We start from the raw sequence: 14,529 nt of genomic DNA on the forward strand, positions 1-14,529 counted from the left end.
ATAAGCAGGAACGGACCTAGGCAAGGTGAGACGTGAGGGACTAATTTGCTAGTGGTGGGACGGATATCAAATATTAGTTTGGAGCGAATCCGATTCCGGGTCTCGAGCGTTACGAGCATGTATAAATGAGGCTGCGCATGCAGATCGGCGAGACCCGTACTCCTCGTCTGTAGGAATTAATCCAACTGTCAGCTCGCATGGTATATTGGTACGTCAAGGCATGTACAATTATGTTTTTAGGCCGAGAGACTGTTTCAATTACTTTTTTAAGAAAAAAATAATGTTTTTAGGCCGAGAGACTGTTTCAATTATTTTTTTTTTTAAAAAATAATATGCTATCCGTTTCGTTTATTTCATTTAGAAATAAGCATAGCTGGAAATATGAATCAACTAAAATTCGAACTTGGGTCTCGAATATCAACCACCAAATTCTTTATCACTTACATTAGGGACGGTCGGTAAACCGTTTCAATTATTTTTGAGAGACGGATAGTATACTATCCGTTTCGTTTATTTCATTCGAAAATAAACTTAGCTGAAAATATGAATTAACTAAGATAAAAAGTTGGATCTCGAATATCAAATATTAAGTCCTTTGCCACTTACTCTGGACGGTTGGTAGGCTGTTTCAATTATTAATTACGTAAAACTATCGTCTTCTGCTTTCCAATATTCTCTCTCCTTTTATAATGCAATATTTCTTGGTTGCTGCAGTAGCGCCGCCTGAAGGGAAAGCTATGCCCGCGAAAGCGAAAGCGCAGGCGCTGTATTCGGTCGGTCACCTACCCTTCTACGTCCCGACTAGTTAATTTGTAACGCCTTTTAATTTCTCAGCAGCAGCCGAACGTGAAGTAAGCAGCAGCAGGTGAAGCTGAGCAGTACAGTACAGAGACGAAATCAAATCGCAATTCGAATCGTCCTTCGCATCCCGCTACCTTGAGGCGAGGACTCGGGAGTAGCTCGCGACACGCGGCGGGAGTTTTACTACAAAGAGGGCGAAGCCAGGGACTGAATTAAGGGATTAATAGCATGCGAGGAGGAGGAGGAGGAAGAAGAAGAGGGGGGCGAAGCGGGGAAGGCGGAGCCGCGGCTGGGATCGCAAATTAGGCAGAATAGAATAGAATAGAATAGAATAGAAGAGAATAGAATAGAATAGAATAGAATGGTGATGCGGATGGCGAGCGCTTCTCCGTCGTCCTTTATCTTTGGGCGGAGGGCGTCCTTCAGACGACTGCGTCAGCTCCTCGTCGGATCGGCGGCCGGGCGGATAGTCAGGCTGCTCCTCTGCTGCTCTCTTCTCCTCTCTCTGCTTCTCATCTCCGGTGGATGCAGATGCCGCTTCTCCCATCTTCAACCCTCCCCTCCACTCGGGTCCGTATTTCCCGAAACCTCTCTGTAGTCTATATAGGCATATAGCCCTTATGCTCGTGCTCCCAATTAGTTTCTTCTCTCAATAAGAATAATAATAATAATAATAATAATAATAATTTCTCCAGATATTTGTGTTACATTCCCCACTTTCCTTGTCGAGGAACCAGGTAGCTAGAGCTACCTCCTTTTTTGACGGAAGGTAGTTTTGGATCTAACGGCCCGGGTAGTTACTGTTTCTCTTTTTGTTCAGGCTAGTGCGATCATTTTCACATTTATCACCTTCTCTCAGCTCGACTGTGAATTCAACTTCACATTTTTCGCAGCTCAACTAGAACTAGATGCCCTCTCGTTCTTGCACGTTTCCTCCTGTGGGGGAGTAAAAAAACTTCAATATTCCCGTATTTTTTGTTGATGATTACAATTTCTGTCTCTCACTTAGACATAAGAGAACTTCCAGTTGTCACTACTATTAATTTGACTGCCAACAAATAAGGAGCTCAAATAGGGGAAACACTTCCACATTAAGTGGAAGTGTCATGTGCATAACTCTTACTTGGTGTGTCATTGATGTCGTATTAATTACTAGTGAATCGATAAGGTGCTTTATTTTTAGGATGCAAAATCAATTTGAAACTTTTTATGCCATTTCAAGGAAATGATCATAATCAGCTATTACAAGCCTACAGTAATCCTCACAAGATGCTGATATATTTCTGCTTTATATGTTATAGAGACAGGAAAATGAGGTATATTAAACTGAAAGCACAGTACATTCCCCCTTCATTGCAGGTCAAACTCTGTAATCGATTATGATATGAAATGCAAACTTAGGCATCATATATTACAATAACATTTTGAATTAGGTGTTGGTAGTTGCTTAACCTGAATGATCAGGAAGAATTTTCTATTATGCTTTACTTCTCTCAGATAAATGATATATCTGAATAAATGTTCTACAGGGAAGGTTATACTGTAATGATTAATACGTGGAAGAGAAATGACCTTCTGAAGCAATCAGTTGTTCATTATGCTTCTTGTGTCGGTGTTGATTCCATTCACGTTGTCTGGAGTGAGCCGGATCCCCCAGCAGATTCTTTACGAGATGGTCTAATCCAAGCTGTTAGATCAAAATCTAAACTTGGCCAGGATGTTGACATAATTTTTGATATAAATCAAGAGGACAGTCTCAACAATAGGTTCAAGGAAATAAAGGATTTGAGAACGGATGCTATATTCTCAATTGACGATGATGTGCTATTTCCTTGTGCATCTGTAGAGTTTGCTTTCAGTGTATGGCGTAGTGCACCTACCACAATGGTGGGCTTTGTTCCTCGTATGCATTGGCTCGATAAGTCGGTATACTTCCCAGCGTTCTACTTAATTTTATGTTCTTAGACTTCTCAATCCTAATTTTTTAACTTTATTGTCCACTATGCCTATCTGTTTATACAGAGAAGCAGCACGGAACAATATAAATATGGAGGGTGGTGGTCTGTCTGGTGGACGGGTACATATAGCATGGTTCTTTCCAAGGCAGCCTTTTTACACAAGCAGTATCTTGATCTGTATACAAACCACATGCCAGTATTTGTTCGAGATTATGTGGCCAAAAATAGGTACATTGGTGGTTACTATTATTAGTTATAGCCTTTGTTAATTGTTAAGTAGAATTTTTTCTCCTTTTTCTTTCCTGTAGCCTTTCATACATTGGGCTTTGGCACTTATACTGCAGGAACTGTGAAGATATTGCAATGTCTTTACTCGTTGCAAATGTAACAGGTGCTCCTCCTATATGGGTGAAAGGTGAGAAGCAATATGATGAGAGTTCTTCTTTGTTTGTCTTGTTTTTTTTTTTTTCCATTGTTGATGTTTTATCCTATTTGACTATAAGTATGATCAACAAAAGGAAATACAAATATTATTACTCTTGACTAAAGGAGTTCTTAGGTTAGCAGAATGGAGTTGGATTTGTCAGTCTCTGGTAGTTTCTTGTGTTTGATGTTTCAATTTCTTGGCATTGGAGTTGTACTAGTTTAGTGCAAAGTATGTGAATTTGTATGGTACTGAGAGAACTTCCTGCCTTAACGAGGATTATAGCATGCAGTAGCATCTTCGTATCACTAGACATCCTTTGAGACTTTAGAAGGATGCATGAGTCTATTTGCATATTTTGATCTTCTTGTTGGTTATACAACAATGATCTTCTTGTGAAATGCAGGCATAAAATACTGCAGCTTTGACTCTTTGCTTTTATCGGAACATTCATACATCAACTTTATAAGTTGGTTCGGTGCAAAAATGTTGTTCTAATGTTCTGTTGTGAAGCTTGGAAGTTGGTTTCTTTAACGAGAAGAACTTTTGTGTAATTAGTTTTCTGAAGACACCAAAGGACAGAGGAACATTTAGTATTATAAAGGTTGAAAAGTCGATTTGACTTCCATTCCAAAAGATTAAACTAAAAAAGTTATCAAATAAATGTGCTTGCCTTCCTTTCCTCGTTATTTTCTGTGAATGTGGAAAAGTTTTCTTTTAATTTCCACACTGCTTTTTGTAAGAATCCTCTTATTGTGCAGAAACTAAATAGAGAAAATGACTCCAGGAAGATCCCTAGTTTTTTTTCGCAACTTTTTGGCTAATCTTTTCCCTTAGACAATTGTAATGGTTAGGCTGTAGTACAATTAGGCTTTTTAGCTGCTTTTGTTGAGGATCGCTTTTTAAATTTGGTTACAGGGAGAATATTTGAGATTGGATCAACAGGAATTAGTAGCTTGGGAGGTCACAGTGCACAAAGATCTCAGTGTCTTAATGTGTTTGCTGCAATTTATGGTCGTATGCCTTTAGTGGCAACAAGCATGAAGGCTATTGACAGCCGGACAAGTTGGTTTTGGTGATCTTCAGATGTTTCTATTAATCATTATTTTCCACTTTCCACACTCGTCTCTGATTCTCATTGTACTTATCAATCTTTTGTATCATATTGAGCCTTGTGCTCGCTCATTAAATTCGTAAGACATTCCTTGACAGACGGCTTAATGATTTGTAGAGCTGAAAGGGCAGTATAAAGCATTTGGAAACAATTGATTGAATAATTATTTCTTCCCAAAAGAAGAAAGATGTGCTTTTTGTTCAGTTACTCATTTTCCTGCTGAGGGCTGAATATTAATATGCTTAGTTATTTTGGGCTGATGCGATTAGGATTTTAGATTTGATAACTCTTTACCCACTCCTGTGATTGGTTAGGAAATTAAATTTATTGTGTGTGCACTTTGTTAGCTTCTGCTCCACAAATTAACTAGACTGCACTAGCACTGTGATAATTTTCCAGCAAATTTTGTTCTCGCCAGATCTGTCACAAGACCGCCAGCACTGTGATGATCTGCATTTATTTATTGGTTGAACGTCATTGCATACGTGTATCACGGCACATTATCTCGCATATTGCAGCGGACAATCAACACAATAGCGATCTCACCTAGTGTAATAAATCATTTCAATGGGCTCTTTTTAAATTCATACCTTCTAGTCAATAATCTACTTTCTGAATCATCACAAATTCCTTATTTTAATTCGCTGCGGGCTCCTTCCCCGTATGGGCTGGGCCCTAGCCTTCGCGTACGTTATATAGCTGGATCCGGACTAGGCCTGAGCCCACCTTCATATGCCAAGTTTCATAGTTGCTTGGATGGGATGCAGCGAGTCTGTTGGGCCCATTTCCTTGGCGGCCCCCAGCCAGCCAGATTGTACAGGTGACCTGACGGACTCGCATTTTTCCGTACAGCCTTTAAAGAAAGATGAAAGGCGGGCCTCACCCGGCCCGTACTTCGCATGGGCTCAACTTCCTCATCGAACGGAATTGTGGAAATGGGAAAAAAAAAAAAAAAAAAAAAAAAAAAAAAAAAAAAAAGGAAAAAGAAAATCTAATCTGATCCGAATATCCGATCCCATAAGGCCATAACCCGTTCCCTCCTCGGCTCCTCCCTCCAAATTCCATATCCCTTTTCCTGTGCTGCGTGCGTTGCGGAACTACAGAGGGAGGATAAGAAGACGCTGGTGCTCCTCCTCTTTTCTTCTTCGCGCTACTTAGCAGTTACTCCTTGCGAGTGAGTGCGCCGCTGCTTTTCTCTTCTTCCACTCGTCTCCTCCCCAGCGAATGCATCAACCGGCGTGCCTTTCTCGCATCGGTTAGGCTTTAGAGATGGGGGTGCTGCTGGCTGTGCTTGTCCGTCCGGCACCAATTCTGACCTCATGATCTCACCGGTTGCAGCCATGGTCCTCCCTTCCGCTACTGCAGCTGCTGCTGCTCCTGCATCATCTTCTTCTTTGCGGAATCTCTCCCCACTCACGGTGTGCCTCCCTCCACACTGCCGCCGTTCCTCTCCTTTCTTCATCTTCCCTACGGTTATTAGCTGCTTCTCCTCCTCTTCCCCGTTGCCGCTTCGCCTCCCCAGGTCTGATTTTTTTTTTTTTTTTTTTTTTCTTCGATCAGTCAATCCTCTCTCTTCCTTGTTTCCTCTTTGCCTGTTGTGCTTCTTCTATGGGAAGACCTCACTCGTTTTTATGTTTCTTTTCCTTTATTTGGGTCTGCCGCTATCAATTAGGCGGTCAAAAAATCCAGGGATTGCTTGCCAAGCGACGATAGACACGGAACCAGAAGGCAACAACGAGGACAAGGTAAATATGTCACTCTGTCATCATTTATGCGCCCCACATAAATTTTTGGTGGTTATGAACTCGTATAATTCCTTGTGCGCCCGTCTCCATAACCACAATATTGCTTGTCGCCTGTCACCGTGATCAGCAATTAGATACAATAATGAATCCAACTTCTTAGGAATCCATTGTGGTCTCTTCTGCTTGTGGGTACATCAGAAGGTCGCACAATGCATACTTGTTGTCGATGATCTAAATTGGGAGAAAATGAAGACAACACCATTTATTGTTGCCGTGATTCATGCTTTGTCGCTTGCTAACTACTTAATCAGTATGAAGTGGGAACGCATACTTTTGCCAAATTTATCCTCTTATATGAAGTGGTAAGCTATTTTGCAGGAAAAGGGGGCAACTGGGGAAATTGGGGAGGGAACATCTTCCCACGCAGCTAATGGTATTGCACAAGATAATGGGCATCTTGATTATAACTCCGTCTCAGATAAAGTAAGCTTTATCACAATTGAATACAATATGCTTATATATTACTATACTGCTTTCTTGGTAATTAGGGCCGTTTGGTTTAAAGTTTGTAATATTTTGGAAATGTTGTATATTTTATATTTGGAATGACAAGTTTGTTACTAACTTATCAAGCCATTTAGGTTGGGAGGTTGTAAAGAACTAGTATATTCTTCTTAATGGACTACTAATGATTCTCAATAAGCATGAAAATGAAAACATCTCCTAACCCATGATAATTTACTTTTCTTACCACTTAAGAATTTATAATGATTCCAATACTTTGCTAGCATATTTTACAAATACCCAACTTGAGCTGAATGGTAATGATTTAGATATTTTAATAAAAATATGGAGGATTATCGGAATTTTATAAATCCTAAACCAAACGGGCCCTTAATGTACTATTTGTTAGATGTGCCTCGAAATTGATAATTGACTTTAGTTTTGGGACTCCGACTTGTCGATAGTTTCGCGGTGCGACTAATTTGGAAAAGAATTTTTGTGAAAAAAAAATGAATGTCTGTGATGGATAGTGGAGGGATCATATCCGAAAACTGTTAAGAATCTTCTTCATTTTTTGCCCTAGACATGATGTAGCATATTGTATAGACGAACTTTGTATTCCTTTTTCTGCATAGTGAAGTTCTCTTCTCCCTGGCCCATAGTTTTTTCCTACAAAGGGTTTTTCACGTAAATCTGTGGTTTGCCGTTTTTGTTTTTGTTTGTGTGCTTGTCGTAACACTATTGATGGCTGTAGGAATGCTCATAACATACCTTAGTTCTTACATGAAAAGACAGGCTTATCATTATGTATGGAGTATGGATTTCTCCCTCCTAGTAGGGGGGCGGCACGCTATGTGCAAGAATATTGCATGGTTCAGATAGGAAGCACATCCTATTATTAATGGTCAAATAGTTATAATGCTGAGCAATAATATAATTACCTTTACCTTACATCACCAGGAAAAGAATGAATCTGATAGTGTAGAATTATCGACTATTCATGAGACGTCTCAGTTGAATGAGAGGGATCCTGTAACTCCACAAGGCATTCAGGTATCCTGGTAATTACATGAAGTGATTCCAAGCTTCCTTTCTAGATAGTATAACATGGTGTTTTTGTATTACCTGATATATAAATCGGCTACTATTACAGGAGAAGGACGATGATTTGGATGTTGCAAGTGGGTCACCTTTGCCAGGAATGAAGGTGAAAATTTTCATAGAAGTCAGTTTTTGCATGCTAAATGGAGAAATAAAGCATGTCGTTTCTTTGGCATTTACGTATTTCAACTAATTCCTTTTGTGCTCTGAATTTCAACATACTACAGCAGCAGCTTGGTGAAACCATCAGGATTCCAAAGGGGACAATTGACATTCTTAAAGACCAAGTTTTCGGCTTTGACACCTTTTTTGTGACCAGCCAAGAGCCTTATGAGGTGACTGGTTTTCAATAGCCCCTCGTCTCTTTTCAGCTACTGTTTCCCTAAATATAAAATCCTGTTGCTTTTGCATATATTTTCTATTCCAAAGTCAACATCTAGGAAAGAGCCTTTTTTCTTCTGTTTAAATAAATTTAAAAAAGCTTATCCTTACCATGTTCTAATGGTGAAATACTATAGCTTGGCTAGTTCTGTTATTTTTTGCATAGGGAGGAGTACTATTTAACGGTAATCTTCGGGGCAAGGCAGCTAAGAGTTATGAAAAAATTACAAAGCGTCTACAGGTGATATGAACTTGCATTTTGTCTTTCTAACTGACAAGTTGTTTAAATCAGGCATTGTTTAAAATTACAATTACTGGTTTGTAGGAGAGATTTGGAGATCAATACAAGCTTTTCCTTCTCATAAATCCAGAAGATGAAAAGCCGGTGGCAGTGGTGGTGCCTAAGCAAACATTACAGCCAGATTCTACTGGTAATACTTTTATTGCATTCATTATTTTTCGTTGCCCTTTATAACCTTTGGAGCGGAATTCTAAATCTTCTTTAATTGATTTTGTATGGCATATTTATGAGCATAGTTAGTCAACAATTCATTTCTTTGCTTAAAATTCAGTTAGAAGGCAAGACTAGTTCTAACTCAATATCTTTGACTGGTCTTTCTGTGCCTGTAATGTATTAAAATATGCAGCTGTCCCAGAGTGGTTTGCTGCTGGTGCATTTGGATTAGTGACCATCTTCACTCTACTTCTTCGAAATGTACCTGCATTACAGGCCAACATGCTGTATGAGGTTTCTCTCGACTGTTTGCCTCTACAATAATCACTAAATGTGCTTCTGTTGTCTGCCATTTTTTTTTACCATGTAATCTAATTCTTCCCCTGCTGAGAACTGTCTTCTTTTTAACAATCAAAACCTCGTAAGAATGTAATGTGAAAATAACTTCAAATGTGGAATATGAACAAAAACCTCCAAAAACCTCTTTCACTTGTGAGTTTAAGAGGGTTAGATATTTAATATGTGATTTCCAGTCAGATAACAAGAGACCAAAAATGCATTTAAGTTTTTTTGGTGAAACAGAGGTCATATTTCTCTGTGCAAAACCTGTGGTATAAGTTGTTACTCTTACTGGATTTTTTAGCTTTGTGCCAGTTTTTTTCTGCAAAATCTTGTCTTTTGTTGTTAGTCATGCCTAAATATGTTGTTCTTCCAGATCGACATTCGATAATTTGGAACTGCTGAAAGATGGTCTTCCAGGAGCCCTAGTAACTATACTTATTTTAGCATCCCATGAAATTGGCCATATTCTAGTTGCTAGAGATACAGGAATCAAGTTGGGAGTGCCGTATTTTGTTCCCAGCTGGCAGGTGAGATTCCATTATGAATACTGTAGGGATAATATGATGTTACAATTTCAGCTAAAGTATTGTATCTTCAGGTGCATCTCCAAACGTGATTAAGAAGCAAAGTACACTCTAAACTGTTGAATTAGAGTATGCTAGCTTCTTCTATTATACCTGCAATTTTGTTTATTTCCTTTGAAACTCTCTGGCTTCATAGACAAGAATTGGTGAGCATGTTGCGCTCAATTAGATGTTACTTCAATATTTTTCTGATTGGTGCTAGCTCATAGTTCTTATTATTGAAAATATGCTGCCTTTGTTGCTATATATGAGGGTTATGAACATATGGGTCTTTCCTTTTGTTGAGACTTGTAGCATCACCCTTGCTTCACCTAGTAATGCAATGTTTTACCTTTTATTTCACTGTTCTCAATCTTGCAAAAAGTTGTGCTTCCCTTCGAGATGCGGCTTTTGCTTCGCATGATCTAGCAAAAGGTTTATTGCACTGTTATTCCTAAGACAACAGCAGATAAAAGTAAGCACTCTGAATATAATGTAGTAATTAGAACTCTTTTTTTTTGGGTGTGTATTTTATGAATCTCAGATGTCTTCTTGTATAAATACTATGCATCAGTAAGTTGATTGCAGATGGGATCTTTTGGGGCAATTACAAGAATAGCAAGTATCGTTGCCAACCGTGAGGACCTTCTCAAACTAGCAGCTGCTGGACCTTTGGCTGGATTCTCCATCGGGCTTGTTCTTCTACTTTTAGGTTTCTTATTACCGCCCTCTGATGGTATCGGCATTGTGGTTGATCCAGCAGTCTTTCATGAATCATTCCTTGCTGGAGGAATCGGTAAGTACCTTTCTTTCATATAACTAGATATGTATTCATTTATCTTGTGAGTCTGCATCACATCTATTTATGACTGCATGTGCACAAGTGTTTCACATGCCTGTATCTGGTTGTGTGTTCTAATGCTTGCAAGGGTTGATTGACAAGCACATCTACTTCAAAGACAGAATCAGGAAAAGAGTGAGCATGAAGGATTTACTTGGCTAGTATAGTAGCATATTTGAACTTCGTTTTGTCTATTTTCTTTTTAAAAGCTTAATTTACTTTAGCGGGCAATAAATTTTTAGCATGCTCTGATGATGTAATATTTAACATTGGGGTGTGACTGTACAACTTGAGAAGCAAGCAAAGTTATTTCTTTCTTGTTAGGTTGGGTTTTGCTTTCAGGCCTTATTTAATAGTAAACATATCCAGTTAATTATAAACAGTTCCTTACCTAAATAATTGGACTCAACTGCTAATGATTGTTGGTAATTGAGAGAACGGCAAATCAGTTCTGTAATTTTTTTCCCTTCCAAATTATTCTTGTTGTGTGAGTTGCTTAGATTCTAGATGATTTTTTCTCCTTTCCCAATCTATTCTTCAAGTAATGAGTATTAAGAAGAAGTGTAAGCTTATGCCTCTGTTGTTTGTTTGGGTGCACAGCAAAGCTTCTTCTTGGAGATGCTTTGAAAGAAGGATCGCCATTGTCTCTCAATCCATTGGTTTTATGGGCCTGGACTGGTCTTCTAATTAATGCTATCAACAGCATTCCTGCAGGAGAGCTGGATGGTGGTCGAATAGCATTTGCTTTATGGGGAAGAAAGGTACGAAATTATCTACTAGGGGAGGATAGGAAGCTTGCTTGCTGGGATGTCCATTTAATACTATTTTGCATCCATGTTTCATTTTCTACTTGATTTATTTGGGAAATGGGAGAAAATAGACTATTATTTTGACTTTAGAGGCATGGAAAGAAAAATGGAAAATGATACGAAGAGTATCTTCCAGCTCAAACTAGATGATCTTCTGTATGTAAGAATTCATCTTGAACCTTCCGTTCTTGTGCACATGAAAGCCAGCAAAAGCTGTGTTAAACATGAGCATGAATGGGCTAGGTATTAGCATGGTCTCAACGCCTTTTAGATTAATCTGCCAAAAGAAATTATGGTTTTATTCATAACATCAGGACTAGTTGGGCCAGTGGTAATAATATGCATGCTTATGTCCATTCTCTATAATGTTTCTGTGCATTTCAATACTTTTTGGACAGTACTTCTCTTTGCTGGTAACTTTTTCATCTCCTTTATACAACTTCTATCCCTGTTTTTTGAATTGCACATGGCACTGGCAAACCTGCTGACAAGTACATGACTCAACCTTCATAATAGGACCTCAGATTTTTCTACCGTGTCTGTGCCAATGTCAGTCCAGCCCATGAGCATTTATGCTTCCTTGGACTACATCTTCTTTCTTTCTTTCTTGTCATTGTCCTGGAGGATAAGATTATAGAGTTCTACTTACAGGTAGTCTAATCTTCTTGGACTTTCTGCTTGTGCAAAAATTAGCTTTCAGGAGAAATTGATTCCTGTTTATGGATGATCTTTGTTATCAAGACAGTGCAAACTTAAACAATCAGGAAATTTCTCTGTTTTCTTTTTCATGAACATTCTCTTTGCATTTCCTCGTTTCACACCTAACGCCCCATTAGGCATTCCAACTGATCAACTGTACATCTCGCTCAATGCTAAGGTGGAAGCTTGGTTTTCTGCTTAAAACTATGTATTTAATCTGAGACATTATATACCTGAGCTGATCTCTAAAACATTAATACTAGAGCAAACGCAAGAGGAAAGGGTGGCCCCAAAAAAAAAAGGAAAAAAAAAGAAAGAAAGAGGAATTAGTCAATTTGATCCATACCAAATAGCTACTTACCAAAACCAATTTCCTCTGTGTGGGTTGGGGGCCAAGCTGACGAGCAGATGCTTGTACCACTGACTTGTATTCATATTGATCTTTTAATTATTAATGCGGGGGAGTGATGATCACACCTGTAGATCATCACACATGTAGATATTTTCGTTCCTCAACTTTTATGTTTGTCCTTGCTGGTTTGTACTGATTGCGGACTTTCCTTGCACTGACAGGCATCTGCTCGGTGGACTGCCATCAGCCTTGCTCTACTTGGAATATCATCGTTGTTCAATGACGTAGCATTCTATTGGGTAGTGTTAATATTCATTTTGCAAAGGGGTCCAATTGCTCCTCTCTCAGAGGAGATCACCGAACCTGAGAATAAGCATCTTGCCCTTGGTGTTGCAGTTTTGGTTCTGGGGCTCCTAATTTGTGTACCTTACCCATTTCCTTTCACCACTGAAGAATTAAGTTTTTGATCTTTGAGTAGATTTTCATTTATGTGACAATCCCCTGCATTATTGCCGTATTGCTGTTGTCTCTATATATCGACTGTACTTTCTTTCTAGTCCCAATTGTGCTTTCATTTTCTTTAAAAGTGTACTAATGCATTAATTCAATGTATTTCTTTTTCAGTTGGTCAAGCAGGAGTGTTTCAAAGCTGAACTAACCATTTGTATCATTATGCAGTCTCTCTTATTTTCCCTTTGCTTTAACGTGTTTGTGTACTTGTGTTGGGAGGCATGTGTTATAGGCTTATAGCTAGAGATATGAACCCTCCTTGATATTAAAGCGGAAACGCCATTAGGACAAACCCAAGAGTCGGATGTGATTCCCAATTAAGTCTCATGTAACCTCAAAGATTCGTGGATTCTTTTTCATGTTGGCTTCCAGACTTGTTATGCTTCAATAAAGAACTCTGCTCGACCTTGGTTGTGCAGACACGAATAATAGAACGTCTTCAACTTATACAGGTTTGTATTAATCAGTGGTACAGATTGTGAGTTAGAAATTCATGATTGAATCTGTGCCCCTGCACTTGATGTTATGAGCGCAAGGGCATGTTTACCAAGACATTGAGACAACCCTCAAAGTGTATTTCCTTGGTTTAGGTTTACTGGAGGTTTGATACTTTGATGTAATGAGATGCGTACCTGGGGATGGTGTTGTTGTTTCATTGGATTGGTAAGTACATTGGTGCCATTTGTCAGATGCATGGATCAATTTTTGTTTGGTACAATGACTATATTTTCCTTTGCAATTAATCATCAATTATTGTTCCTTAGATAATATTTGATCAGAATGTGATCAGCATTTGTGGATATAGGAATATTGTTCCTGAAATTACTGAATTGATTGTCTCACGTAAGATTAGCTGACAGTTGCCAGAACTGATGCCAAGCTGATAATGGCCAATGGGTTAAAATGTCAAAAAGGAAAAAGGATAAAAATTGAATTGGAGGTTGATTATATTAGGCAACTCATCAGTGCAAATTGCATTAAACTTTGTGTCCTCTTGCACAAAAATAAAAAACTTCATTTGGTCATGAAATATTGCTGAGGATAACTGATAATTATCCAATATCTTTGAATCGATCGTCTGACTTCAGATTAGCTGACAGTTGCCAGAACTAATGCCAGGCTGCTAATTGAGTTAAATGGAAAAGAAAATTTTGAATTGGAAGTAAATTATTTAGGTAACTCATCAGCGTAAAATTGCATTAAACTCTGCGTCCTGTCGCACAAAAAGGAAAAAGAAAACTTCATTTGGCCGTGAAATATTGCTGGAGGAACCCAACAACTATCCAATATTTTTACTTTAATAAGCCAAACCATGCTGTTGAATTAAGTTCAGCTTTCAAACCTGAGAAGAATTTCACCAACCAACCTTATGACCAATTCACATTATTATAGTAAATACTAAAAACCCGTGATTGATGCTGTATTGGAATTTCATGGCTGTGTATTAGACAGAGAGAGAGAGAGAGAGAGAGAGGGAGATTATAATAGTACGAGCGTTTGAAGTTGTGCCATTGTTTAAGAGTTGTTTTACTTCTGCTATAATACGAGAGTTTTAGAACGAACGCACGTGTTGAGGCCTCGACCGAACCACTAATAAAAAATTATTGCCTAGAAGTGTTTTAGCGAAATGCACTTTTTTTTTTTTTTTTTTACCCCTCTTTTTTCGCAGTAAGGCACAAGGTGGTTCAGCAGCGGAACACCGATTATGCCGTGTCTAATGTCACGTAAGTTAATTCCTGCAGGCAATAGCTTGCGGTTTTATTGAGCCGGGCCTTGGATAGTTGATTTCTGTAGCCCCTGCATGTAAATGCGCGCAGCCGTCCATATCAGGGTCACAGGATATGCAGTTGGGCCTTACAGCGGCGTACGACCCTGTCTGATCTGATCATACCGCAATCACATCAACCTCAGCTACATTTCTCTTCACTCCG

At 38.8% G+C, this 14,529-nt stretch overlaps 2 protein-coding genes across 8 annotated transcripts; both read left to right on the forward strand.

Moving 5' to 3' along the window:
- Positions 695 to 4,500, forward strand: LOC109708463 (glycosyltransferase family 64 protein C4). 5 transcript variants are annotated; one of them, XM_020230217.1, is made up of 6 exons: positions 705 to 773; positions 838 to 1,371; positions 2,331 to 2,727; positions 2,824 to 2,987; positions 3,068 to 3,174; positions 4,102 to 4,500. In XM_020230217.1, exons 2-6 carry the CDS (start codon positions 1,163 to 1,165, stop codon positions 4,260 to 4,262), a joined length of 1,038 nt encoding a protein of 345 aa, XP_020085806.1. In that variant the 5' UTR covers positions 705 to 773; positions 838 to 1,162; the 3' UTR covers positions 4,263 to 4,500. The 5 variants fall into 5 exon arrangements, with proteins under 5 accessions (XP_020085805.1, XP_020085807.1, XP_020085808.1 ...); XM_020230216.1 differs by having other exon boundaries at positions 695 to 1,371; XM_020230218.1 differs by having other exon boundaries at positions 695 to 1,371; positions 3,104 to 3,174.
- LOC109708910 (probable zinc metalloprotease EGY2, chloroplastic) lies at positions 5,338 to 12,758 on the forward strand. 3 transcript variants are annotated; one of them, XM_020230842.1, is made up of 13 exons: positions 5,338 to 5,819; positions 5,970 to 6,042; positions 6,421 to 6,525; positions 7,507 to 7,599; positions 7,700 to 7,753; positions 7,875 to 7,982; positions 8,195 to 8,269; positions 8,354 to 8,459; positions 8,676 to 8,769; positions 9,198 to 9,351; positions 9,976 to 10,183; positions 10,317 to 10,363; positions 10,829 to 10,984. In XM_020230842.1, exons 1-13 carry the CDS (start codon positions 5,617 to 5,619, stop codon positions 10,853 to 10,855), a joined length of 1,347 nt encoding a protein of 448 aa, XP_020086431.1. In that variant the 5' UTR covers positions 5,338 to 5,616; the 3' UTR covers positions 10,856 to 10,984. The 3 variants fall into 3 exon arrangements, with proteins under 3 accessions (XP_020086431.1, XP_020086430.1, XP_020086429.1); XM_020230841.1 differs by lacking the exon at positions 10,317 to 10,363 and adding an exon at positions 12,310 to 12,758 and having other exon boundaries at positions 5,340 to 5,819; positions 7,878 to 7,982; positions 10,829 to 10,989; XM_020230840.1 differs by lacking the exon at positions 10,317 to 10,363 and adding an exon at positions 12,310 to 12,758 and having other exon boundaries at positions 5,341 to 5,819; positions 10,829 to 10,989.

The sequence above is a fragment of the Ananas comosus genome, linkage group 4, assembly GCF_001540865.1.
Source record: "Ananas comosus cultivar F153 linkage group 4, ASM154086v1, whole genome shotgun sequence".
Classification (NCBI taxonomy): domain Eukaryota; kingdom Viridiplantae; phylum Streptophyta; class Magnoliopsida; order Poales; family Bromeliaceae; genus Ananas; species Ananas comosus.